Below are 26,041 nucleotides of genomic sequence, written 5' to 3'. Positions count from 1 at the left end.
ATTAGCCATGCCTTAGCCCCCCTTTGCAGGCACAGAGTGATTAGCTATGCCATTTTTAATTGTTTCTCACACAGACAAAAGCCCCTTCCTGAAGGAAGCATCCCTATCCTCACAGCAAGGCAGGGGAGCAACCCCAGTGAGTGCCATCTTCCTTCCAGTCCAGGATCTCACGGCAGAGGAAAGCTGGCTTGGTTGGCCACCCCACAGTGGTTGTTGGCTCCCTTCAGCAGGCGGATGTAGCCCTGCTCACCCCACACCTCTGACCAGCTGCAGGAGGAGATGGAGAATGAGCGCATCTGCACTCCCATGGCACAGGGAAACGTGTCACATGTCATGGGATGGGGATACTCCTGCTGCATCTTTGACCTCGTAGAGGAGCAGTGGACAGGCTGAAAGTGATGGCAGATCTAAGCTACCTCTACCTATTCTTTAAGATCCAGTAGCTCACATTCTTCTTGCCCTCCTGGCTGGTACCATAGCCCACAGCCAACATCCCATGGTTCACCTTCTGGCTGCAAAACATACTGCTGAAGATGCCTGGAAAGAACAGAACTGAGTTGTCCAGGCTCTGACCCCGGTCAATTCATCTCCTGGAAAAAGGAAGGTGGCTGATCTTATTCCCCTGGGCTGGGTGCCCTGTGGGCTCTGCTAGGGCTTGGCTGCCCAGCCCCATAGCAAGGCACACCTGCCTTAGTCTACCTAACCACACCTCTCCAGGTGCAGGAGTTGATACCTGATTTGTAGAAGTGAAAGAAGAAGCTGCTGGCATCCACTGCCACAGACACAGGGCCCACAGTTGCCACTGCCTGCTCCAGCGCTGTCTCACTGCCCTGGGCCACCAGCCAGACTGTGGAGCAGTTGGCCGCCCTGTCCCCAGGGTTGTATCGGCAGCTAGAGGTGTCCTGAGAGCAGGGAGAAAGCAGTGCCAGGGCTGGGACCCATAAGCACAGCTCTATCCCTGCTTGCCCCCTTCCTGCTGCCCCTTACTGTGGCCTCATAGGGGTAGACGTGTTCGGAGTTCATGCCACCATTGTCACGCACATACTGGAAGGCACGGGTCATGTAGCCACCATGGCAACCGTTGTTGCCCAGCTTCCAGGAGCAGTCGATGAGGTTCTGCTCACTGAGCACTGCCGGCTTCCCCGTCCAATTAAAGACAAGTCCCTCCAGGGCCCCTGTGGCACTGAATGCCCAGCATGATCCACAGTGCCCCTGGGTGAGAGGGAAGTGAGGGGGGGATCACAACATCACTCCAAAACGTGATGGAGGGTGACCCCATAGTGTTGCTTTCCAGCTCCTCATCTGCAAAACTACAAGAAACTGCAACAGCCAAAACTATAGGACTGCTGGGTTTCACAGAATTCCAGCCCTTTGGAGGATGCAGTCTCTAGCTTCTGCTGCTGGCACCCATCCTGTGGCCCTGGACAGAGCCCCCCACGTGCCTACCTGGTTCTTTACGGGTGTCACGTAGCCTCTCACCCTCCAGTCCACTTCTGCTGGGGTCTTCTGAGCTGCCGATGCCTGGAAAGTCAGTGCTGGCTCCTCATGCTGCACTGGGGTGAAGCCATTCAGGAGTTGGTTGAACTCCTCGTCCATCTGTAGGTGCATATGTGTGTGTGCAGGGCCACCTGCACTGCTGCTCCCCATGGGCAGGTTGCACCCCAGGGAGCACCATCACTCCAAGCAGAGTAGGCTGGGGGCACCTAGCCCTCAGATCAAGTCCTTGGAGTAGGTGCAAGTACCAGGTCCCCGTAATGGTTCATGCCCAGGCGGAACGTATGCTGCCCCTGTGACTCTTCCCAGTTGTGCTGCTCTATGCGCCGTAGGTTCTTCTCCCAGACCTCCCTGCGGATGACCTCAGCCTCCTGTCAAGGGGCAGAGCAGCCTGGGGTCAGGAACAGCCCCCAGGAGCAGAGGGGCCTTCCCAGGTATGGACCCTTCTGAAGCTGACCCCAGGCTGTCAGGCTCAAGGGGAGCTGAGCACGGCCAGGTCCTTCTGCAGCTGGTGCAGACATACCCCAGGGTACTCCTTGGCATATAGGCTCTTCCACCCTTCCCAGGCCTCCTCCAGTGCAGGGTCCAGTGCCGTGATGTAGCCCAACAGGGCCAGCAGCAGCCTCAAGGGCACAGTCATGGCTCTGAACTGAAGGGAAAAGCAAAAGGAGGGATGAGGTAGGCCTGGGTAGAGCCCCATGGTTACTCTACAGCCCCTGGATTGGGCAAGATAAATCCTTCCAAGTCTGGATTAAAGATGAGGGGAAAGCAGAGAAAGGCAAGATATACATTTGTTCCTTCAGCTGGATCAACTTTTGTATGGACATGCAGCTGTTTTGACAGGAGCTTTAGAGGGTCTTAGCTGTCTGTCCTTTTCGTGGTATTTAACTGTCCTTTTTAGGAGAGGAATGAATGGCTTCACAAGAAACTGGAGCTCCATCCTGTTCCCTGAGTGGCAGAACAAAGCAAATGCAGACAAAAAGGCAGTGAGAAAAGCAGGTACAGCCGCACCCAGTGCTGCTCCAGGGCCACACTGGACACGTTCCATCTGCCACCATGCAGCAAAAGCCCCTTTACCCACCTGCAAACCTGTCCCCTGACCACATTATAGTGTTTGTCCCCAATTGTGCCTGGTAGCAGCTCAAGCACCACGTCCCCCACCATGGAGGGACTTGCAGGCTGCAGATAGTGGAAGCCGCTGGCTGCAGACACACCATCCCCACTCCTATCTGTCAGCTTGGGTGGCTCTGGAACACCCTAGTTTGTCCACCCTTCCTGTCTTTCTATGCTCCCTACAGTCTCTCCACAATTTTTATTTTCAAAATCCCTTACTCAGGGCTGCTGCATTTCTCTGCTGTCACAGTGCCTCATGCTCCCCACCCCCTTCCTACAGCAGCAGCCACCTCATGCATTCCTTCCTGTTGACTGCACCACTAACACTGAGACTGCATGTTGGCATCTCCAGAGCAACGTTTGCCTAGCGGCCTGAGAGCTGCAGCCAGCCCTGAGAGCAGCACCAGGAACAGGGATAAAGATATCTGCAATGCTTTCTGAAAAAAAAAAAAAAAAAAAAAAAAGGGGGGGGGAAAAATGCACAGACCTTTCCCCAGGTTGTGCCTTTTGTTGGCTCTGCACAACCCTGGCTGAAGCACAGATGCATGAGGGAAGGTCAGAAGGGAAGAAAAAGGACTGGCATGAATGAGGCTGGGGGCCAGGGGGAATGCCTATGGCTCAGCCTCTGCATCCCAGTTCAGAGCAGCTTTGGGACTCGAGGCAAAACACAGAGCCCAACACAGCAAGAGCCACAGCTGCTGGGCTGGGACAATGCTGTTCTCACTTGAAAGCCAAGGGGAAGCTGCAACAGCCTCTGAGCAAGGAGCTTGAGCTAAAACCAGAGAAAATAAGTTTGTTTCTACACAAGGAGGAGGGCAGCACTGCAGTGAGGATTCCATGGGCTTTGGAGCAAAGCACTGCATCTGCCCCAGCTAAGAGGCAATGTGCTGGAAGCAGATGTGTGAATGCTTCTCCAAAAGTCCTCAGTGAGGACACGCCATGATCAGTTTACACTTTGCATTTTGCAGTCTGACTCCCCCAGTCCCCCACCACTGCAGCCATTTGTCTTCCTCACACTGCTGCTGCACAGCCCACGCCTCCTTTGATGGAATCTGATGAAACGTATTTTGTAGCAAACTCAGCCATCCCACAGGCACTGCTCTGCAGAGCAGCAACAGTGAGAGAACAGCACCCAGGACTGTGCCCTGAGCTTCCACTACTGCAGCTTTGAGAGAAAGAGCCATCACCACACCTTTATTCCTCAACACTTTAGGAACAGAGATGCTAAGAAGCTTTCCACTCGACCATCTTTCAGAGTAACAGCATCTAGCTGAGCTACAGAATTAGCTCAAGAAGCAGTTCAAAATGACTTATTTTTGAAACCAAACATCTGTTCTCCACATCCTACACCTAAAAATAAAACTCCACACATTGGAGTTTCATGGGAGAAGTGCCTCCCAACAAACTCAGGCTTAGTACTGAGGAAGAGCGCCTTCTATCCGGCCTCTCCAGCATCCATCACAATGCCCTCCACTTCCTGCAGCCGTTACCACTTGCCCTCACAGGAAGTTAAACTCTGTTCTATTGCAGCTGCAAATCCTCTATCCAAAAGAGCTACTTTGCTGCTTCATACTCCAATTCCCTGTCTCTCAGGACAGCTAGGTGGAAGCCTCCTACACCATCTGTATTTCAATCTTGTTACATATAGAAAAACTTGGGTTTGTAGTGATTTTCCAAGTTAATGCCTCTCAGGATCTCAATACCCAACAGAAGAAAACTTTATGCAGCTTCAGAAGCAAGCTTGGAGGATCAAAGCAGCTGGCAGATAAACTGTTCATCTATAAAAGTTTAAGACATTGCAGACATTTTAAGAATACTTGTTCTTTTGGCACAGGAAGAAAACACTTGAGATTAAGACATAAAATAAGCAAACCCCGCAAAATAAAGCTTCTTACCACGTACCGGCACCCACCCAGCTGTGAAGGGAGTGACTCTTCTCTCTATGAGGAAAAGCATACCCTTCTCTTAAGGAAGCTTCAGAGATGTGCAACTTCCTCCATTACCTCCCCTTCCGCTGCTCCTCAGACCTCAAAGAAACACCAGAAGGTACTAAGCAGGGTGCATGATCGAAGCTAAAGCATGACCAAGAGAGCCAGGTGAATTCCTGGGCAAGAAATATGCTCACAGCCATATTGAGAAAACAAAATCCTCCAGCTGTGAGATGCTTTGCATTTAAAATGAAAGTCTCTAGCTTACATCCTCAGGGCATTTAATAGCAATTTAATTAATGCTCAACTCTAATACAGAAAGAAAAGCAGCAAAGCCAGGTTTTGTAGGCCTTAAGTGCCACAGAAAGCAAGCACGGGCGAGTATTCAGATACTTGCAAAAAGCAGCTCTATGCCCAGCACCCACGCGTGTCCTCCCAGCGTGGGATCGGAGCTGCCAGTGCTTGAAGATGAGCCGCCAGGCTGTTACCTGTGCCACAGAGCAGCTGCAACCCCAAGAAGTCAGAGGAAGCTGGGATGCTGGGTGAGGTTCCTATCTCCACGGCTGAGGCTACTTGCAAGCACGGGAAGCCTCCCTCCAGGTCATGCAGTGCCTGAATGGCAGAGCCAAGAACAGTCCAGGATTGCCTGAATGGCAGAGCCAAGAACAGTCCAGGATTCCCAGCTCTCCACCCTGCAGCATCTTCAATTGCTGGATCGTGCTTCCTTTGAGGAACATCAAGGCTTTAACATTCTGTCCGCTGTCTGACACAGAAACCAAACAAAGCACTTTGCTTTTACCATAAAAGCAGCTTTACCCATTGTAAGCCAGATGGTGCTTCCTCCCAAGCCCTCTCCCACACTCCAAAAAAAATACAAATGCCAACCAGTGCATCTCTTTCCAATATTTTAATGAGTTGCTACATCTTACACTCATAATTATAAAAGAATAAGAATCCATAAAAATATTTTCTTTTCATAATACGCACTTAAAATACTCCAGGGCAAGTCAATGTGGTTCATTTGGGTGTTGCTTTTTTCTTCTCTTTTCATCCCTGGCAGAACCCTTGGCTTGAGGGGCGGGGGGGTACACGCTCCCCTGAGGTGCAATTACTCAATCCCCCCTCCCCAGAATTACAGTTCCTGTAGACCAGGAAAATAAAAACCAAAAGAAAGCATATGCTGAGTAGATGGGTAAGGGGAACAGTCACTGACCTGCAGAGAACTGAAGCACAGCCAATTTCAGTGCACATCTGAAAGCTCAAGGTTTCAGGGAAGGAGAAGGTAGGATCGGGAGGCAGCATAAAGAATGGAGGGAGGAAGGACTTGCATAAATATTATCCATCTTGTGTTGCAAAAAAAAAAACAAAAAAAACCAAAAAAACAAACAAACAAAAAAAACTTATCTCCAGAGAGATGATCTCTGGTTGTAGCCAGCTGCTTCAGCTGCTGTGCTACCTTTTGGCACAACTCTGGTTGTGAGCGGCCATTAGAGAAAGGCATGAGAGGGCATCGTTATCAACCCCAGCCACTTCCTCCATCTGCTCTGCGAAATAAAACTGAGAAATAGAAATGACTAGTGTTGCATGCTTCTGTAGAGCTCTTCACATCCCAGGGCTCCACACTGCTGCAGCAGGGCAAGGACACAGCACCAGCAATCAGCTGCCATTCCTGGCTTAAGGCAGCTTGCTTATTCAGCTCTTCTATTTCCAACACAGGCACCGAGTTCTTGCAGGTAAGAGTGAATGAACTGCAGATGTGCAGTGGAAGGGAAAAGGATGGGGGACAGAGAGAGATGGATGCAAACCTCAGTCTTAGGAGACAGACCACTGTCCATCAATCCCCAGGATAGTGGGAGTAGAAGGAAAAAAAAAAAACCAAACAAACAAACAAACAAAAAAAACAACCCAACACATTAACAGCCAGGCTGGAAGAGAGAAATAGGATGAGCAGCTGAGCAGAGGCAGACCTCCAGCTTGGAAAGTGAAAGAAGGTGGCACTGTCCAAAGGGAAAGTACCTTCCATCCTCCTCCCTTATTATTCAGGGCAAGACACCCCGACATGGGCACGCAGCCATTTGTGCTCTGGGTTAGATGGCTGTCAAGGGAGGTGGTAGTGGCTGGGCACAGGAGGGGTGAAGAGAGCTGTCAGCATCCAGTTTGCAGAGGCATGTGTTCTCAGAGGTATTCTTGTAGAAAGTGCAGCAGCGTGATTTCATAGTGCTCTCCTGACTCAGGGCACCGAATACTGTGTCTTTCATTGGGGTAGATCTGTGCAGAAGCAGAGATGAGACAATTAATCAGGAGTTGCTCATTCAGCATGGACAAGCCTCCCTCACTTTGTGCCCAGTCTCTATCAGGACAAAGGAATGCCAGGAGATGTGTAGAGCACCCAGCCTGCCTCTCACTTCACTGCAGTGATGTGCACTGCCACTCTGCTCAGCAAAGCAGCCACTTCTGCTGTCCACAGCCATGTGAGAAGCCACAGTTCCAGGGGAGAAGGAAAGTTCCAGACTTGAGGGCAGGAGCCCTATTTGCAAATGCTTTTAGACAGAGGCCACATCAGCTAGCAATGCAGTTACAGTGCCACCTCCCGGTCACTCGTTGAAGTCAAACAAGGCATTTACTATCAGCTGTGTTGCAACAAGAGCAACACGTGGAAGCATCCGCATCTACCTTCTCCCGCACTCGAGGCAGGAAGCATAAAACTATCTTGCTAGATTTAACTAACTTTCCCACTTCACTCTTGTTCCCCCTACCTGAAGCTGGTACGGTTTTCCAGCCCGGATTAACTGTGATACCAGGAAGTTTGTGTGAAAAAAGTGCACATTTTCATCCAAAAAACCATGGAGGATCAGCAAACGATTTGGCCTGAAGATGAGATGAGAGAGAATATGAGAATCCAAACAAAAAGCTCTGAAGTGAGTCTGAGCAAAAAGCTGCCATTCAGCAAACTAAAAACTGAACAATGACCAGAATGACCAGGCAGCAGTCAAAAATAATTTAAGGCCACAGACATGATCTTCAGCCCCTTCACCACTGGCAAAGGAGGCTGGATATATGATGCCCCAGCCTGCTGCAAAAAGCAGCAACCAGCCTCATGAGTTAAAATAAAACCACCCCAGAATTCATCCATTCTTTTGGTATTCAGCAGAGGTGCAGCTGATGGCACCACACAGCATCTGGAAGCTGGTTTTTAGCAGATTACAGCCCCGCAGTACTCACTCATTGGGAAGCTTTTCTACATGTAATGCCACAGAGCCAGCCTCATAACCTTGCTGGTTGTTTTCTGGGATATCCATGTACCGCTCAGTATACCCGGTGTCATATGCCATCCAAACTGTGACAGGAGCACCTGCTATAGCAATCTGTCAAACAAATAGGTGGCAGGAAACAACTTCCATTATCAAGTGCTAAAGAGTTCAAGTATTCTCTGCTTCCTTGATGAGGGAAAGGAAAAAAAAAATTCTGGACAATTCTATCACTCAGACCGATTCTTCCACAACAAAACCTATATAAAACCTGGATTCCAACTCATGCTGTTTCTCTTGTAACCAAAGTCAGGCAGACTCTATCCTAACAGTACCTAAAGGCTTCCCTTTTCAAGGAAAACAAGTGAAATAGAACCAGAAACATGCTGAAGACTTGGGAAGGGCTTAGGAATAGTGTATCAATCATCTTATTTGATAGTATGCCAAGTCCTCCATCAGCAGCCACTGGGATGTGACTCTATCCCAGAGACCCCATCCTCTTTATGTCTCAGAAAGTACAACCTGCAAGCAGAATGCAGGGCTGTATGCTAGAGCTACAGGCAGAAAGGACTGAGGGTCATTTTCACCTGGCTTTTTTGTCTGATGTTTCTGATGGACAACTCCAGATACCAAGAGCTACAGAGGCTGAGAAAGCTACGAGTCCCAAGATAATGCTCCACCACGTCTGGACTTACCTTGAAGACATTGGGTTTACAGATGAGACCCATGAGGGAGAGAAAACCCCCATATGACCAGCCATGTATGGCTACTCGACTCAAGTCAATAAACCCGTATTTTTCTGCTACGTAATGTAAACCTTCCACTTGGTCCTCTATCTCCACCTGACCCTAAAGAGCAATAAAATAAAAAAAAGCTGAAGTTAGTGGCTTTATAAGCCTGAAAACTTAAGAAACCAATAAGGCATAAGTAATGCTCATGCAGGCATACGTTCAGCCATTGAAAAAGTAGCCTTTGAAAAAGGAACAGAGATTAATCAAAAAAGTACATTACCATTTGGTTTTTCAGGGCTCCTTCAAATCTGAGTCCTCGTTGGCATGAACCCCTTCCATCAATCACTACCACAGCATAACCTAGGGATGCTAGCGTGTTTAGCCGTAAGTATTTGATTCCTTTAAAGGAATTATTCACCAGCTGCACCTGCAGAAGATAAAGAAGTTTCAGAACCAAGCAGCTGCCTTCCACTATCCTGCTCCGTCTGTTTCACCACACAGGATGGTGAACAGGACAGCAGCCACTAGATGAGCTACCAGAGACAGATGTATCAGTCTAAATGCTTAAAACATCATCTCAGGTTTGAGGCAGAGGTCAGAACAGAGGTTCAGTTTAAGTCCTGACACATGACTGAGCTACACAGAACTCTGCACTGCACAGCAATCAACTATCTGGACTATTACCTGAGGGCCTCCATACACAAAGAGCACTGTGGGATGCTTCTTCCCAGGCTGGACATCATGAGGTTTGTAGACCATTCCATAGAGCTCAACATCTGATTGAGTACGGAAGTGAAAGATCTCAGGTGGGATGTAATCTGGGGGACAACCTGCAGAAGCAAGTTCACACAATAGCAATGCAATAACAAAAGCAGACTCTGTCTTCTACCCAGTCTGAAAAACCTCGTCCTCTTAGCCAGGGCTCTTTAAATACCCAAAGCATAACAAGATTTATCACTGCCTTTCAGAGAAACCTCCCACTCAGATACCGGCCTACATAGATCAGTAGGCCATATATGCAGAGAATGGATCACCCATGAACACATATTCAGCTAAAAATCTTCAAATAAGGCATGCTGTGCTGTAAGTGTAAGACTTGACAGGTTGAGAACAGACATGGGTCAAATAACCTAGCAGTTACACATTGTGCAGGACTTACTGGCTGCCTCCATCATGCTAGCCCAAAACTTGGGTTGCTTATGTAGCGGATCATCATCGGAGCCACTGAGCTTGTAGACATGCACGCAAGGTGGAGTGCTCACACTGCTGTAGTGGCTGATGAACATGTCAAAATTCTACAGGTGGAAGAGGAAGAGTTAGGGGAATTGAGGTCTCATTTCCCACAACCAGCCTCCTCCACACTGTTCTTAGATTAGAGCTCCCACATCTCAAGCAACCAATACAAAAGTCCCCGGTAATCACTGCATGACTCACTACCATTCCCTGTTAGACAGGAGACAAGTGCATCTTGTGTCTAAACAGAATCACAGAATGGCCAGGGTTAGAAGGGACCTCAAGGATCATGAAACTCCAACCACCCCTGCCAAATACAAGGCTACCAACCTCCCCATTTAATACTAGACCAGGCTGCCCATGGCCCCATCCAATATGGCCTTGAACACCTCTAGGGACGAGACATCCACAACCTGCCTAGGCAGCACCTGTTCCAGCACCTCACCACTCTCTCTGTAAAAAACTTCTTTGTATCTTCTGTAAATAACTTCTTGTAAACAACATACAAGAACAACAAACCTGGCTCATAGAACAGCTGTGGGAGAAGCCTGGTATGGTAAGTCGCACAATTTCTCCAGGAGACTCATAGCTAACTACATAGAGATGGTGCTCCAATGGGGTGTCCTTCGTGCCTTGGAAATACACCAGCTTCGTAGCCTCATTGACCCAGATCTATATGAAGAAGAGAGGCCTTGTTGACAGAAGAATGACATCTACTGCTTCTTTTCTCATTCAGTCTGTCCCAAGGCTTAAAAACACTACTAGACTATGAGAGATTACTTACAGCATTAGGGACATACACAGTATCCATTTATATGACAGACTGGAATACACACACGTAGCACTTACGGAGAATCGTATTAATCCAACAAAGTAATAAAAAGAAACCAAAGTGGTGTGTTCTGTTTTTTGCTTTTTTTTTTTTTTTTTTTTTTTTTGAGAAACTCGAAGCATTTGCTTATTAAGGAGCTTAAAAAAAAAAAAAAAAACAACAAACTGAGCTCTCTTTGCTGTTTAAACTGAAAGATTCTATGCTTAACTAGAGTGCCCTCCCACATTATGACTGGCATTTTAAGGGTGTATATGCATCTTTCCCCATCAATTGTGATAATGAATTCCCATCTGTGGAAGGAACAATTTAATAGCCTTAGCAATACCAAACTTCAAGTCACACTAACATAACTTCTTAATGTCCACATACATCAGTTTCTAAAATCCACCTGGATCAGCCAGGAATATAGGCAACAGCTTTTAAATACTGCACTGATCCAGCAACAGAAACTGAACTGTTTCTACCTTACAGTTTCCAAATGCTGAAACTCAAGTGCTCTTTCTAGCTAACATAGTTTGAAGAGAACTGCAGACAGGACAGGGAAGCAATATCCAACCCAATTGGCCAGGAAAACAAGTAGAGAGAGCCCTGCGGAGCAACAAATGCATCAAAATAATTGCTACTAACACAATTTTAGACATAGCACATGCAGGGAAGAGCTGTGAGCAAAATCAACAGCATGTACAGTGAGAATCCACATGGGGAGGGACAGCGGGTTAATTGCAGATTGGAAAAAAAACAAGCAGCAGAAACCAAATGCACAAAGCTGTAGGCTTTTTTTTTTTTTTTTTTTAAAGTATGAAGTGGAAATCTAGATTAATTGGGAATGAACAAACAAGGCCTTCATTGTGACAGAAATCACCTGGGAGCATTAAAGATCAGACTCAGAGTTAATTCCTGAAGCAAAATGGAACAAGGCTCTACAAGATAAAACAGATACACAGTTCCTTCATATTCTGAATTGCTTTATATTCCCCAGCTGCCTTGTTCCTGAAAGGATCAGCTAGAGACCAAGAGTTCATTCTAAGCACCAGGACATATTCCCAGTCCATAAGTACTCATTGAGGTTAAAATGCTTCAGCAAAGACAGTAAGCCCAAGCTTATCCACAAAAATTCTTTGTTAATGTTGAACATCAGACTCACGTCCATTTCTATGGCTTCCCTCACTCATGGGATTGACTTAAAGAGCAATCTGGAGTCTGGTTAAAAACACAATCAATTTAATGTACACTGGACTTCAGCACTTCTGGGGAAAGCACAGGCAGCAATAAATTTTAAAAATAATAATAAAAACACAAAATTAAACTGAAGTAGTTCTAGTTGGTTCCAGGTGTAACAGAGGGCATAAGCCAGGACTGTGGGCAGATAAAGCAGAACTGCAACACTGCAAGAGAAAATAACCACTACCTTTGATCCATGCCTTGCCAGCACCTCCCACTCTCCACCAGTCAGGGCAACCTCCTCTTTGATAGGACACTTGAAATCATCTAGAAGACATGAAAATAAATAATCTTCCCCAAAAGATAAAACAAGCAAAGTGAGCCCACAAAGCTGATGCAATGTCAATGCACAGATCTTACCCTCGCTGTGGACATACGGCTGTACCCAGTCATAGCTGCCTTGCTTTAGGACCACTGTGACTCTGTACAGGTGACAGAAACCTGTTTTGCATTCATTGGCTCGGATAAAACACAGTTCTTCCTCTTCCCCTTCTGGTTGTATGAAAGGATAGAAGATATCATGAACCTGTCACATGAGACAAGAGATCCCTGAGTGATTTCTATTGACAGACCAATGCACAGCCAGCCAAAAGATACACTGATAAATTACTGTGCTATCAAATGAAAGGAGCTGGGCAGGGACAAATATCTCAGACAAACTGCTAGTGATAAAAAGCAATTCTATACTTTCCAATTACCACAGAAAATTTGTGCCTGTGCAGAAGAACGTGTTCTCTGAGCTCTTCATGACTATCAGCAAAGCAGTACCCACCCGTCATGCCTCTGAGCAAGACAACTCAGCTGTGTGTTCCATATGGCAGTTGCTATTCTGACACCTTGGGAATGCCACAGTTTGAACTTCAGGTCCCTTTGCTGCTTCAGCAACAAGGTGCTTATGTTATAAGCTCAAATTTATTTCCTGTCCCGTGTTCATCACTTACCTAAATATATTTAAATTTCACAGATTAGAGTTGCTTGTAACTCAAGAAGACATTTAATCTTCTAATAAATCACCCCTAAAAGAACTGCAGTGTTACATACAAAAGTGTTGGTGTTCTAAGTGCCTGCCTTCACCGAGAATGGTAGCAAGGATTAGGTAGGATTCTCTTATATTTCAGTGCTGAGTGCATGGAAGTCCTTCTCAGAACTTTATCAGACCTCCTGAACTAACACGAAACCTGGCAATACTGAGCAGCAAAGCAGTGTGCTGAAACATGGACTAAGCTGGACACACAGCCAACACAAAAATAGTTAAGTGCAGGGGAGGAAGGGACAAGCCAGTGCCCTCCTCCCAGCACCGAGCTGCTTACGTTTATCCACACATCAGTGATTTCTTCATAGATAACAAACGGTTGAACATTTTCTGGCACAATTTTGGCAAATTCAGCACGCTGCTCCTCACTTTCTGGGACTGGAATAAAGAGCGCTGGAGGCAAAAGGATAAGCTGCAGCCGCTGCTGAGGTCTGTCTAGAAACATAGCCCAAGCACTGGGGAAAGAAGTTGGAGGTAAAGGTCAGTACCACAAAATAGATGTCATTTTATAACACTCAGAACACGTGATCCATTTTCTCCCACTGGCAGAAGGGATTTAAACATCTGAATGCAAAGCTTTCCTCATAATTACTTCTCTTCTAATCTCCTGGAAGTTTTGCCAACAAATATGTTTTGTCAGACATCTCTGGTGTCCCATAGGGGTATCATTCAGACTAGATGTCTGACACACTGGGTAGAGTGTCTATCCCAAGAGACCAGGTAACACGTTTCCAGAATGCAACATTTCCTTGGTCAACCCTTCCATCAAGAAGCACTATTTTCTAGTGAGCTTCTAAGATCAAGAGAAACTAAAGTGATTCATTTGTAGCTTCTCTGTTGTACACTGCACTAGCAAGGAAAGGCACAGACCTAAGACAACAGCCAAGCACAGGGGTTGCTTCAGTCTCAGCCTTGTTCCTCTCCAAGGAGAGTCATTTGAAATGGTGCTGCACTGCAGGCCTCTCAACATGACAGAAGTCAAGCCACTGCTACACAGTATGGCTACCCCAAGGCCTGGAAGTGCATCAAGGGATGTTCCATCATTAACATAGACTTTCAAAAGAGCCAGTTACCCCCTGCACAGTGTCTGCGGATTTCATGAACTGATATATTTAGTACATTTTGACAAGCTCTGGTGCAGAACATAGGAGTCACTAACGTGATTACCTTCTGTAAAACTGTATGAGTTCAGTTTCCAAAGCAGACAGTTATTAATTACAAGTTACAGTGGTCACAGAGTAACTCTTCCCCACTGCACAACATGGAAATTGCCCACATTCCCATGACATATTTGCATTGATCACAAACAGGACCAACAGACAATAAAACTGCTTACAGTACATCCTCATTTTCAACAGGAACAATGTAGTATGGGTGCTGTACATCTTGAACCCAAAAGAATTCCCTAGGATTGCCTACTTGATTGTCATTTAACTTTGTGGTTGTAGCTCTGCATTAAAACCCATAGCTTGTCATCTGAGTCTACATCTGATTATTTCCTACCAGTAGGATGTTAAAACAATGAAGAAACCAAATAGTCTTGTGCCATCTGTGACACTCACAACTTTAAGAACTGGTGAAGACAACATTATAAACCTGGCTTCAATATAACACAATCTATTGTATAGCTACAACACCACACAGTCTTGAAGGTCTGTGAGAGTTTAGCCTGGGAAGCCCCTACCAGCATTAGTCTGGAAGAAAAAGAAAAAAAACTTACGTACTATTTGCCATCTCGAGTCCATCCAGCACGGGCAATGTACTCCACAGTCGGGAATAATGCAGCAAATGGTTGCACCAGCTCCTTGTCTTGAGCACACACGATCTGCAACAAAAGGAAGGCCCAATACCAAATCAGACTAATACCAGGCCTTCTCCTATGGAAGCTCAGAGAAACGGGAGAATAAGCAAGTTGTAACTACTGACTGACCTCATCAAGGGGAAGCAAACCTTTCTACAAAATGGCAAGAATAGAAAGGAAAAGCAAGTTTCAAAGCACCATGGTTTTGGCATCCAGCTACAGAAAGGGTACAACTGTGCAATGAAGTCCAGGATTAGATCCAGTTTTAACCCTGCAAGCTCTGCCCACTGATGTCGTGGTATGTCAGGCTAACTCTGCTTCTCACCTGCCTCCCCTCTCCCAGCTGCTTTTTGAGCAGCATAATACTCTTCAGCCTTTTAAAAGTTTTTCTTTTTCTAGCTACCTACATTCAAGAATTAGGTGCTACAAGAGGAAGAAATGCAAAGCTAATGCTATCACAGATTCTTAAATGGCCTCTTAATTCTAAGCAACTTCAGAAGCAGTCAACTCTTCAGAGCAATAATACACTCTGACTTACCTTACCCTTGCTGTCTGTTTTCAATTCTGCCAGTTTTAATGTAATCTTGGGGTTTTTGCTGCCTGCAAAGGAGTGACAGAATATCAAGATGACAAGCCTGGACACCCCCCAGGATTATACTTGCTAGAGCTTCTGGACAGGAACCAACTCTGGTCCTGCTAAAATGGCTGGAAGTCAATACACAAATAAGAAATTATGAATGCAAACAATACTGCGTTCAAATGAGGCATTTTGGGTATTGGGAAAGTTTGCTTTTGCCTTGCCTAGATAGATGCACACATTCACAGGAGGAAGTGATCACAAAATATATTCCAGAACATGCCATCAGATATATTTCATTTTCTCAGCAACCCTTTCATTTAAGGTTAACTTTAAATCCTGTTCCCTTTTGTAGAAGGGGAGTGGGCTCAGAGACTCAATTAGGCCTCAACATTTAAAACCAGCTTCTACATCCTGGTAAGAATCTACATTAATAATGAGATGCTTATAGCACAAATTCCACTGCTTCAGTTAGCAGGAGTCAAAAGTTGCATTAGCAGCCCCATGGTACTTCACTTACCTGTCCTGGGGTACCGATAGGAATCTGTTTTTCTCTCCTCCAGAGCAGGTGAAGGAACGTGAATTATCTCCACTTCTGACTCATCCACTTCCTCATACAAGATTCGCAGTGTTTTTAAATTCTCTGAACCTAGGAGAAGATAGTAGGCATGCATGCTACAGTGTTTCTAAGTGTTTCTAGCTTGCCTGGAGCACCACTGAAGTCCACACTGGTGCAAAAGTTTTGTACGTGTCCTGTATAATTGCATCTTCTAGTAACGATGAGTAAATACTCCTCTGAGCACAATTATACTCCCTCAGTGTTATGTTCCTTCTGGTGGCCTTCCCAGAAAAAGATCAAACCCGGGCCAAAGGAAAACCATGCTCAAAATATCATTCACAGCAGTGGCCAGCAGTAGTAATAGTGTCAGAATTTGATACACAGAACACTGACCTTCTGTGGAAGATGTGGGACACCACCAATAGCCTGTGAACCGATCAAATTCCTCCTGAATGACAAAGGTGGCTACACCAGCAGACTTAGGGTCATCAAGAACATTGGATAAGCCTGGAAAGGAGAAAAGAAAGAGGACACTTGCATCTTCTTGAAAACAACTGATTCAGAAGAAAAGTGCTTTTGTGAGAAATAAGCCATAAAGACATTACCCCTTTCATCCACAGTTTTTAATCAAAACCTTCTTCTAAATATGGGAAAAAGCACCAGTTACCTTTATGGCAATATGTCATTCGCTTCTCCTCTCCTGTCTCTATATTTGCTACCCACAAATCATTGTTATTAATGAATGAAAAGAAGGCAGGGTCTGCAGGGCAAATCTTGGGATCCATTCGTGGCCCTGTACACTGAGTCTTGATCTCCAGAGGCTTCATTGGAGACACCTACAGCAACAGAAATACAAACATTTGTGTACCAAATCAACAACCAGCTTCACGCTTAAAGACCTACAGCCCACAAAATGAGGGCACAGTCCTGAGAGGACACAAAAGAAACGATCATAACCAAACACATGCACATGTGCAGCTGCTACCAACCAAAACCACTTCAGATGTCATTCATAGCTCTATTAGCAAACTCACCATGAAACCATTCTTGCCTCCATCTCGGCAATGAAAGAGGCTATTGCTGGCCTGGAAAAGGAACAGGCCACTTTCACTGTGGAAATCATAAGATGTTATACCAAAGACACCAAGTCTCTTGCGCTCTCTTAAGAGTTCTTCTTCTCTAGAATACATCCCATGATGAGGGGTTGCCTAGTATTGAAATAAAAGAAAATCCAAGAAAATCTGCAAGGAGAGAAACTTCCGCAGAGCAGAAATGCTTTTGAACTGGCACCAGGTAGTCTCTAAATGCTGAAAATACAATTTACCAGCCCCAGTCAGTAGTTCTTACCATACAGGTTCTTCCACAACTACTGTATTCCAAGCTACAAGTGTGGCCCAGTAGGACTAATCTAACTGCAAGCCCAAAGTTCTCTTTACATAAGAGATGAATCTACAGTTTCTACAGTTGGCACTTCAGTATTAACTAAGGACAGCTGCACTTGTGCTGCTTATGCAAATCAGATGTAACCAATTAACTTAATGACACTTATCTACAGCCTTTCACAAACAGTTTCCATGTCAGATACTGCATACAAAACCTCTTCCAGGGATCTTGAATTACCCTGAAGGGGACTAGCAATCCAAATGGGGTCAAGACAGCTGAATTCTTTTCAAATGGGAAGCTTTCCAGAAAGGAAGACAGACCAATGCCCTGCACCCCCTTGCTCCTTAATGCTTACTGACAAAAGACACAAAGATAGAGGAAAAGGAGATTTTATCTCCCTTTCCAGTTCTCTGGCAACAGAGTAAAGGACAGAAGAAGCTGTTTAATACAGTTTTCCCAGCTTCCTTAAAAGCAGAAAAGACAGTAGGTATTACAACAAGTCTGTTAACAAGTATCTGAAGAGCCCAGACAAGGCACAGAGGAAAGGTGCGCTGTCCTGATAGCTTTTAGTTTGCAATGGATCACATGCTAGTTTACTTCTTTACTAGATCACCCATTTGCTTGCCACATCACCTGCTGTTTCATACTCACTAGCTAGAGCACATACAGGTGCCTATCTCATATTATGAAATAAAGCAATCATCAATACAACGTCCCTACCACTACCGTTCCATGCCGCACAGCATGGTAACACTCTCCATATCAACCCCATAACATCAACCAATTTTCCCAAGAATTATCAACTCAGGGTCTTCACACTTCTGCTTACCTGAAAGTGATCCAGCATCTGTTTCCATGACAAGAGTAATAAGGCCTCCTTCCGTACCTTTTTGGGAATCTCTGAGTAAAGAAGTGAATTTTCCCTGCTACCATATGGCATTCCTATTAAGACGACAAAAGCATCATTCTGTTTAAGATTATTTACTGGACAAAGATGACTCAGATCAGACTGAAACAAAGCCTTTAGTAAGATAACTTTACTGCAGCCTCCCATTACCTAAAGGGGACCTACAGGAAAGAGCAGTTGGGACTCTTTATCAGAGACTGTAGTGATAGGACAAAGGGTAGTAATTTAAAACTAAAAGACAGTATGTTTAGATTAGATACTAGGAAGAAATTCTTCTCTTTGAAGGTGGTGACGTACAGAAACATTTTCCAGAGGAAACTGTGGATGCCTCATCCCTGGAAGTATTCAAGCTCAGGCTGGATGGTTGCTTTGGGCAATCTGGTCTAGCAAAGGTGTCCCTGCTCATGGCTGAGAGGATGGACTAGATCTTCCATTGAATAGTTTCAACTGGAAGGGACCATTACTCTGCAACAGAGAGGTTAGGTGTGTTCAAGGGCTTGTACCAGCTGTCATTCCCAAGCAACTCTCAGCTCAAATACAGAATACTATCTAACTACATCAGCTGTAAACACATATTTCCCCAGGCAACATTTAACACTAACTAACCTTTTCAGAGTTGGTTACTTCAGACTTTCCTCTCTCTGGACTGTTCAACCCACAGCCTAAATCCACTCTAAAAGAGCCATGGCCTGAATGAGAGACTCAACATTATTCTCCACATTTCTCAGCCAAAAAGGACCTAGTCCAGATCAATGCATTAGCCTACAAGAGGGAAAGAAAAAACCTGGAAGCTCTAGAGAGCTTCCGTTCAAATGGAAAACATTATTCAGCCAAGACATCTTGTCATCTTACATAAGCTTTTGATATGGCCAAATCATATAAAGCTATTGGCTTTCATCCAATTTCCAAACCAACCAAGAAAACGTAGAATATCCGTGAAAATGATTTTGGCAGTTTCAGCAGAATCACAGACCATAAACTTGCCCTCTACATTTGCTTAAGTGATGCCCTGGGTCAGAATTTAACGCAGAAAACATGCCCCAATACTGTTTACTCTGTACGTGTTCAGGGAGAATAAAATTTCTAAGCTGTTAACCTAACAGGACAGTTACTTAAAAAATGAAATAGCACCAAGTGCTTAGGAAGTAAAGCAATATGTGAGCATATAATCCTCAGAAATACAGAAACGCCAGAGGGCTGAGTATGTGGTGTTTAATATAAGCAGCATCTGCCGTGAATGAACATAGAAGTATATGGGAACAGCTCAGGACTGATTTAAAATGTCCAAACAGAACAAAGTGCAGATAGGAACTAATTACTATATATAGATATCTGGCAATTATGTGACTGTGACCTGGACTTCATTTCTCTTTACTACATTAGTACTTTATACAACAGCCTCAAGACTACAGTAAAGCAGCATTTACAAGGAAGATACTGCCTTCAACCCCGAAGACATTATACTGTGCTCTCAAGTGAAGAACAGCATTCAACCCCTACATTAAAACTCTTCAAAAGTCTTCATCCAACTCCTTGGCATACAGTCACTAACAGTATCCACACAAAATTTTGGAAATGCTACTCAGCATTGAGACAGTAATAGTAGGACAATGTTAAGCGTGAACGCATAAAATGGGTTCCAAGTATTTAACGCACTGTACACAGCATGCAATTGCTTATTGCATTGCTTATTATGGCAATAAAAAGAATAATCATTTCCACTTCATAAGAAACGCATAAGAAGAGGTAACAATCTTATGTTATGAGTCAACCTGCAGTATGCCCAGCCCATTTTCACGAAACACCGAAAAGACATTGGTGCATCTTCATTACTAGTTCTGGCTCCTGTAATAGTTACAACTGTGCAGAAAACCTGCAGCCAGTAGCTGCTCTCATTGCCATATCATACAACAGAAGAAAATAAAAAATAATGCAAATTAGCCACACATAATGTTAATTCTTTAGTCATCTAAACTGTATCAAAGTCAACTTGGCTTTGAAAAACATTCAGTTTTAAATTAAGTCTCACTATTCAAACTCAACAAGAAAAGCATCTTAATTCAGGAAACTGCCATTTATAGTAGCACTTGTGTAATAAGAACGTACAAAGGACTGTAGCAAATCATCACTGACATACCGGAGCTGCTCAATCAAATCCCGCATTCTACATTGACCCAGAATCAAGTCAAGAAAAAGAAGGAACAACAACAACAAAAAAATAGCAGAGTCACTTTAGGAAAGCAGCCAGCTATATGGAGTTGCGCACTGGGAAATTTCTTCACTGGTCCAGTAAAGATCAGCTCATGCCCCAGAGTGTAACAAACCATTTATAGTCTATAAAGCTTCCCATGTTAGTAATCACAAGATTATCCAGTTACTAAAATCCAGCCACTCTGCCACTAATTACATCATAGTTCCAACTATGAGTGTCCCACTCAGCATAGTATTCTGCTGTCCTTCAATCCTACTGTACAGAAGGAGACTTCTCTACAAATATTAACAACAATTAATTCCTCTCAAAATCTTTTTCCATTCCCTATTCTTCATAGCATCCTACCTATGTGCTGCTTAATAAATCAGGGAGAAAATAAGCTGCTGTTGTGCGCGCCTCCAAAACATAGTATAACTTGTAACATATAGTTACTAATTACTAATGGTGACTTAGAAAGTCAGCCTAGTTAATCTATCAGCTAAATCCCACTTCTAGCTCCGGAAGCACAGGACAGCCCTGAGTTTGAAAAGCATCCCTTCTCTTAACCCATCCCCTGTACTGACCTGAGTTACCAAGCGAACACTGCAGTCATACCTCTTTTACTAGCCTGTGCTTGTCTGAGACTGGAGAGGTCTCTGCTCAGTTCCAGACTTTGCTGTAGATTTGAGTGTGTGTTATTCTTGAGCAGTGTTACCTAATCTCAGTTCCCCTATCTTAAAACAGAAATATTTTCCATCCTTTTCCTGGTCTGTTTAAATTGGAAGCTCTCCCATAATATTTTCACACCCAGTGTCTGGCATGTCAGCTTACCCAGGTAATAAAGACGATGAGAGTGAGGGCTGGACTCTTCAGTTTTCCGGACAAACTGGAAATCATGGGGAGCTTTGTTCACTATCATGCCCGAATACTTCCTGCTGCTGTGAATAATGTCACGCAGCCCATCCCAAGAATGCTTTTGCACCTGGAATTCGGAAGGCACATCCTCCATCTCGACCACTTCAGAGCTGTCTGATAGCGTGTCCACTGCAGTCATTGTCTCTTCCTCAGAACTAGACAAAAAACTGAGGGAAGAGTTGAGGGGGAGAATTAAGTCTTAAAATCAAGCAGCCCATCACCCATTCCATATCAAGTTCTGTAAGCAAAGATATTAAGCCCAAAGGATTTATTACCAGTACTAGTTCTAGAAGTAAGCTGTTAAACATAATCCATGTGGTGGATTCTGGCATAAAAAAAAAAAAATCAGTATGACTCAAAGGAAAACAACCCCAGGAATTTGGACAAAAAGTCATCAAAGCTATGACCTACTGGCATATAAATTTATGGCGTATGGGCATATAAACTTAAATCCTGGAACACTGCACAAGTGGAAGTCCCCTTCCTGCCCTGAAGGAAAGCTGGCACAACACTTTATGACCAACTAAGTTTAAATGCAACAGCTCACTTACCTGAATAGCTACTGCAGCCAGGAACGATGACAAAACAGGAAGAAACAGTGCAATTGACTTTGTTGACCAGAAAGAAGACAGCAGTAAGAGACCCTTGTCATATCCTGCAAAACGTGGTACATGCATTTCCAAGCTCGCAGTTATTGAATGAGAGTCTACAAAAAGCACCTTGATGAGCAACTACAGCAAACATTGATTTGAGGAGATGTGAACTAACTGACTTGCCCACAGTCAACGATGTAATCTACTACAAAGCAGGAATGTGCTTAGGACTAGGGAAACCGGTTTACATCACCTCATTAGAAAAGCTGGATTTCCCTGCACAAGGACATTTTAGTAGTTTTGGGCTGACCAGCCTACATCTGGAAGAATGTTACAGAAAATTTCAGAATAACTTTGGTTTACCAGAAAAAAAAAAAAATAAATAAAAATACTAGGGCTAGAGAATTCTACTCCATGGAAACAGAATTGCTACCTTTGGTTCGGCATCAAGATGGCAAACCAATGACTAGGGATTAAACCAGAAAAGGCCTTGTTCTCTGCAGCCCCAAGACGTACATTTTCAAATCAGGTTCTTCTCAAATACCACTTGTCACTGGGGACAGTCACCTGCATTCTGAGCAGAAAACTGCTTCTGAGATGTAGCTGTCATGTCTGTGTATTAAGCAGGAATTAAACAAATAATCTTGAAGGCCTCAGCCTCAAGATGCACAGCAATTTCTTTCTCAGTGAGTAGAACCAAGGGAAAGGAGAATAGTTATTAATATCAGCACAAGAAAACATTTACTCCTGTCCATTTTTTACCATGAGTATTTTTCAGGAGAACCTTGAGCGTTCCTAGAGAATTCTCCATCAGCTTAAACCACCACCAAGAAAAAGCTCCAGAAACATATCTGTAGGTTCTCCTACAAACAAACAACTAACACCTAAATCCACAGCTTGAACACGAATAAAGAGTATTTTCCAATAAAAGCCAGGCATAAAGCCCAAAGCTGCAAGAGAAAACGTGACGGGATGTTCTAAGATTTCAAGAGTGTCTTATGGCCTCAAGTCTATTGATTGTATTCCGGGTCTCCATTATAGCAACTAAAAATCACATCTTAAGGGGAAAGCACTGTCTATAAAAAAAAACATAACAGAAACACCATTCAGAACTGTTAGCTGAGTACAATTCTCTCAACCCAACTGTACTGCAGGTCAAGTCGGTTGATCAAAACAATCTGGCTTTGGCTCAAGATACTTGACCCCTAGGCTACTTTCTCCTAGCCAGCAACACCTTCTCACTCACTTAACTACTCACAAGGTAAAGTTGCACTTTTAAGGGCTCAAAATAGTCCACTCACTCACTACACAAATGTAATACTGATAACTGCCCCAACCTGAACAGGACTCCCTTCCAAACTACATTTCCATGAATTTAGGATTCACCAGATAAGTGAAAGGCACAACTTTCAGCTTGGTATTATAACCTTGGTGACTTTGACACTAGAACAGAGTAGAGTACTGGGATAAGAGAAGTATTCATCCTCACCCTTGATCTGTAGCCAAAATTACATGAAAGTGTTGGAAAATGACAGCTAAAATGTTATGGAGTCTCATGTAACTTAGGTTCTGACACAATACACAGTAAAAGGAAGAACCATTTGCTCTATCACTATAGTTAGAATAAAATATAACTAGAACTTGGTAGTACCACAAATGCAGTAGAACTAGTATAAGGAGTGACTTAACTAATTGAAGTCAGAAAGTTAATTTGGGGATTAAATTGTTCAAAGAGGATTTTGACCAATACATCAATTTTAACAACCTTATTATTAAACACTCACAAAGCTTCCTCATCAATAAATCTTGTATGTGCTATACAACTCACTAGAGACAGACTCTCCTTCCGAGTCCTCCACAGTCCTTAGATGACTTCACTTCCCAAAGCACTTAGCTATCCTTTGAGTGCCTCCAAGCTCACTCAGTGTGCTTACTCTGCCCAGCCTGGTTAGACACGTCAGACATATATCCACCAAGTTCTTTTTCAGATGAAACACATTAGTCTGAAGACAACAAGCAAGTATAGGAAGACAGCAAGGGACATCAGTATGGGAAAAAATTGTAAAGCTTGGAATTGGAAGCCAGTGAAATAAATCAACCTCCTGAGTCACTTCCTGACCCACAGATCCTGACACAGAGCTCCCCAAGGCAAAAAGACAGGCTTGGGATTTTTCAGAAACCTAATTCACTTGAGAACATGTTTATTGCTATGTTCCACAGAGCATGGGGTGAATAAAGACCCTGGGATTACTTGGGAAACATACCTTCTCCAACTTCCTGCAGTCTCGTTTTCCAGACGAACCCTCTTTATCTTCTGCATTAACTACTCAGCAAGCTAGGCAGGACAGGAAACTAGGAAGGAAGATGAAAATAGCGAATTTCATATAGCTGCAGTTTCCTCTGGTACCTTCCACAGGTCACATATGCAACTGAGCACAGAGGCACAACCAAAACTCTTGGTTTGTGCTTTGCAATCCAAATCTGTTCTACTAACATGCGCTGGATACTAACAACCCAGACAAAACACAGAATTCTTTTTCTCAACAGTGGAAATATATGGCCTATCTCTTCTTACAAAAATTCTTAAAATCTGAGAACCCGCAACAGAAGTTCTTTCTTTCACTCTCCTCTCTGAACCCCAAAATTCAGCATTAAGAATAGAGAAAACACAAGTCTGATCAACATACTCACAAGAGTCAAACAAAGGACACCATAAGGATCCAGACAGAGGGTCAGCAGCTCTGCTGCTGACAACACATCATGGCCCCACACAGGACATAAAAAACCAGATTTGCCTTCCAAGCCAGTGCATTTCCCTTTGCCTCAGCATCAGCCTGATGCCACAGAACAAGCCTGACTTGCCGCACAAACTCATTTTCCAGGAGCATTCAAAGGCACAGTATTCACTATTTCTCCACTGGTACCTTAAAGGACAATGATGTTTGTGTCCTCTTCTGGCTCTGAATCACAGACACACCCCAGACCTGTCACTATCTCCTGCTGAGGCCCTTGGTCTGCCCAGACAGCCATCTCTGCACCTCAACCACACTCACAGAGAATTCAGAGAAACAAAGCGTCACAGAGAAGCCTTGTGCAGGAAAGTTCCTCCTGCAAAGAACAAAGAGAGACTAAAGAGCAGCATCCAGTAACTTCAGGGCAATCTTCAATGCGAGCACAAAGGGCAACATGAGCAGTGCTCAGGAATGCTGAGTAACCTGGTCTGATCTCACAGCTGGCCTTGCTGTGAGCAGGGCTTTGACGAGGGACTTCCTAAGGTCCCTTTTAATCTCAATTATTCTGTGATTTTTATGATTCAGAGACATAGCTCATCCTCACTCCCTCCCCCAGGAACAATGACATCCTCCAATGCAAAACCCAAAGAAAAGAGACGGAACCAAACAGACATGAGGATTTAGAAAACTGAGGGGCCTGCAGGTGTCTTTGGGAAGAGCTAAAGAACCACAGCCTCTCCTTAAGCACTATAAACGCGTCCATATCACAGACGAACATAAGCTTGAGTAGCTTTTCCAAAAACAAAAGCGAGTGAGAGTGGAATAAAGCAGTGGGGACTTCCATGCAGAAGATTCAGCTTTGTTAAAGGCTGCAAGTGACCAGAGACAGGCCAGGGCAGGCAGCCCCACTACACTGCTGCCCTTATTGGAGGGGAAGGCTGCAGCGTTCCCCAGAGCCTGGGAGATCCTTGCTTTTCCCAACTCACGAGCCACCCTCAACCCTCCCGGGCACAGCACACGCTCCAGGGGGAGCCCTAACAACCAGATAACGCACCCCTCCTCCAGCTGCCCAGTCCTGGGGGGCTGCACCCCCCCACATCCCCTCAGAGAGACCTTCCCCACTTCGCCTGGGGCGGCGAGGGAAAGGGCGAGCCCTGTCCTCGGCGTGGTGGCCTCCGGAATCTGTGGGGGTGGACGAGTCACGGGAGACCTATAGAGGCCCGCCCAGCTCCCAGGCCCCTCCGCGCGCCCTGGGCACAGCCCCCCGTCCCGGGGTCGCCCCTCACCCCGTCCCCCCCCCCCCCCCCGCTCTCCTCACTCACCCCAGGACACGGCGACCTCCCCCCTCAACGGGCGGGCAAGGGGGATGGTGGAGGCTCTTCTGCAGGGCGGGGAGGGGGGGAAAACGCGGCAACTCCGTCACTCCCACTCCATGCCGTGGACACCAGGCAGCCCCGGAAGCGGGGTGGGGAGCAGGGAGGAGGAAGGAGGGAGACAGGAGGGGGCAGCGGCCTTCCCCTGCGCGGCCTTTCACCCGGCTCCGGAAGTGA

The 26,041-nt window shown here is 45.0% G+C and overlaps 2 protein-coding genes across 7 annotated transcripts; both read right to left on the bottom strand.

The window, feature by feature from the left end:
* Window positions 1-40: 40 nt before the first annotated feature.
* LOC128088872 (procathepsin L-like) lies at window positions 41-6,196 on the bottom strand. 3 transcript variants are annotated; one of them, XM_052699752.1, is made up of 9 exons: window positions 5,024-6,196; window positions 4,510-4,634; window positions 2,018-2,143; window positions 1,743-1,865; window positions 1,447-1,596; window positions 988-1,212; window positions 734-902; window positions 423-537; window positions 41-267 (listed from the first exon to the last, which is right to left on the bottom strand). In XM_052699752.1, exons 2-9 carry the CDS (start codon window positions 4,561-4,563, stop codon window positions 168-170), a joined length of 1,062 nt encoding a protein of 353 aa, XP_052555712.1. In that variant the 5' UTR covers window positions 4,564-4,634; window positions 5,024-6,196; the 3' UTR covers window positions 41-167. The 3 variants fall into 3 exon arrangements, 2 of the variants coding, with proteins under 2 accessions (XP_052555712.1, XP_052555713.1); XR_008210405.1 differs by having other exon boundaries at window positions 157-267; window positions 423-590; XM_052699753.1 differs by lacking the exon at window positions 5,024-6,196 and having other exon boundaries at window positions 4,503-4,619.
* On the bottom strand, window positions 6,197-26,041 carry DPP9 (dipeptidyl peptidase 9). Of its 4 annotated transcripts, XM_052699750.1 has the most exons (22): window positions 25,814-26,038; window positions 24,024-24,111; window positions 21,234-21,333; window positions 21,083-21,137; window positions 17,983-18,095; window positions 16,805-16,978; window positions 16,438-16,606; window positions 16,164-16,277; window positions 15,732-15,860; window positions 15,173-15,234; window positions 14,558-14,658; window positions 13,111-13,288; window positions 12,161-12,326; window positions 11,988-12,067; window positions 10,267-10,419; window positions 9,674-9,809; window positions 9,199-9,344; window positions 8,795-8,941; window positions 8,479-8,631; window positions 7,758-7,900; window positions 7,292-7,403; window positions 6,197-6,803 (listed from the first exon to the last, which is right to left on the bottom strand). In XM_052699750.1, exons 2-22 carry the CDS (start codon window positions 24,077-24,079, stop codon window positions 6,711-6,713), a joined length of 2,580 nt encoding a protein of 859 aa, XP_052555710.1. In that variant the 5' UTR covers window positions 24,080-24,111; window positions 25,814-26,038; the 3' UTR covers window positions 6,197-6,710. The 4 variants fall into 4 exon arrangements, with proteins under 4 accessions (XP_052555710.1, XP_052555708.1, XP_052555709.1 ...); XM_052699748.1 differs by having other exon boundaries at window positions 21,083-21,333; XM_052699749.1 differs by lacking the exon at window positions 25,814-26,038 and adding an exon at window positions 21,718-21,821 and having other exon boundaries at window positions 21,083-21,333.

Source organism: Tympanuchus pallidicinctus, unplaced genomic scaffold (genome assembly GCF_026119805.1).
Source record: "Tympanuchus pallidicinctus isolate F22 unplaced genomic scaffold, pur_lepc_1.0 scaffold38, whole genome shotgun sequence".
Classification (NCBI taxonomy): Eukaryota; Metazoa; Chordata; class Aves; order Galliformes; family Phasianidae; genus Tympanuchus; species Tympanuchus pallidicinctus.
This window is presented reverse-complemented; position numbering and strand designations above follow the sequence as displayed.

Coding starts and splice junctions, on each gene's coding strand:
- DPP9 (XM_052699748.1), bottom strand. CDS start 24,079: ATGCAGAAGATAAAGAGGGTTCGTCTGGAAAACGAGACTGCAGGAAGT. Junction 18,096..21,082: donor TCATCGTCTTTATTACCTGG/GTAAGCTGACAT, acceptor TCGTCTTAATAG/GAATGCCATATGGTAGCAGG. Junction 16,979..17,982: donor AGATGCTGGATCACTTTCAG/GTAAGCAGAAGT, acceptor TTTCAATACTAG/GCAACCCCTCATCATGGGAT.
- LOC128088872 (XM_052699752.1), bottom strand. CDS start 4,563: ATGCTTTTCCTCATAGAGAGAAGAGTCACTCCCTTCACAGCTGGGTGG. Junction 2,144..4,509: donor TCACAGCTGGGTGGGTGCCG/GTACGTGGTAAG, acceptor TTTTCCCTTCAG/TTCAGAGCCATGACTGTGCC. Junction 538..733: donor CTTTCACTTCTACAAATCAG/GTATCAACTCCT, acceptor TGTTCTTTCCAG/GCATCTTCAGCAGTATGTTT.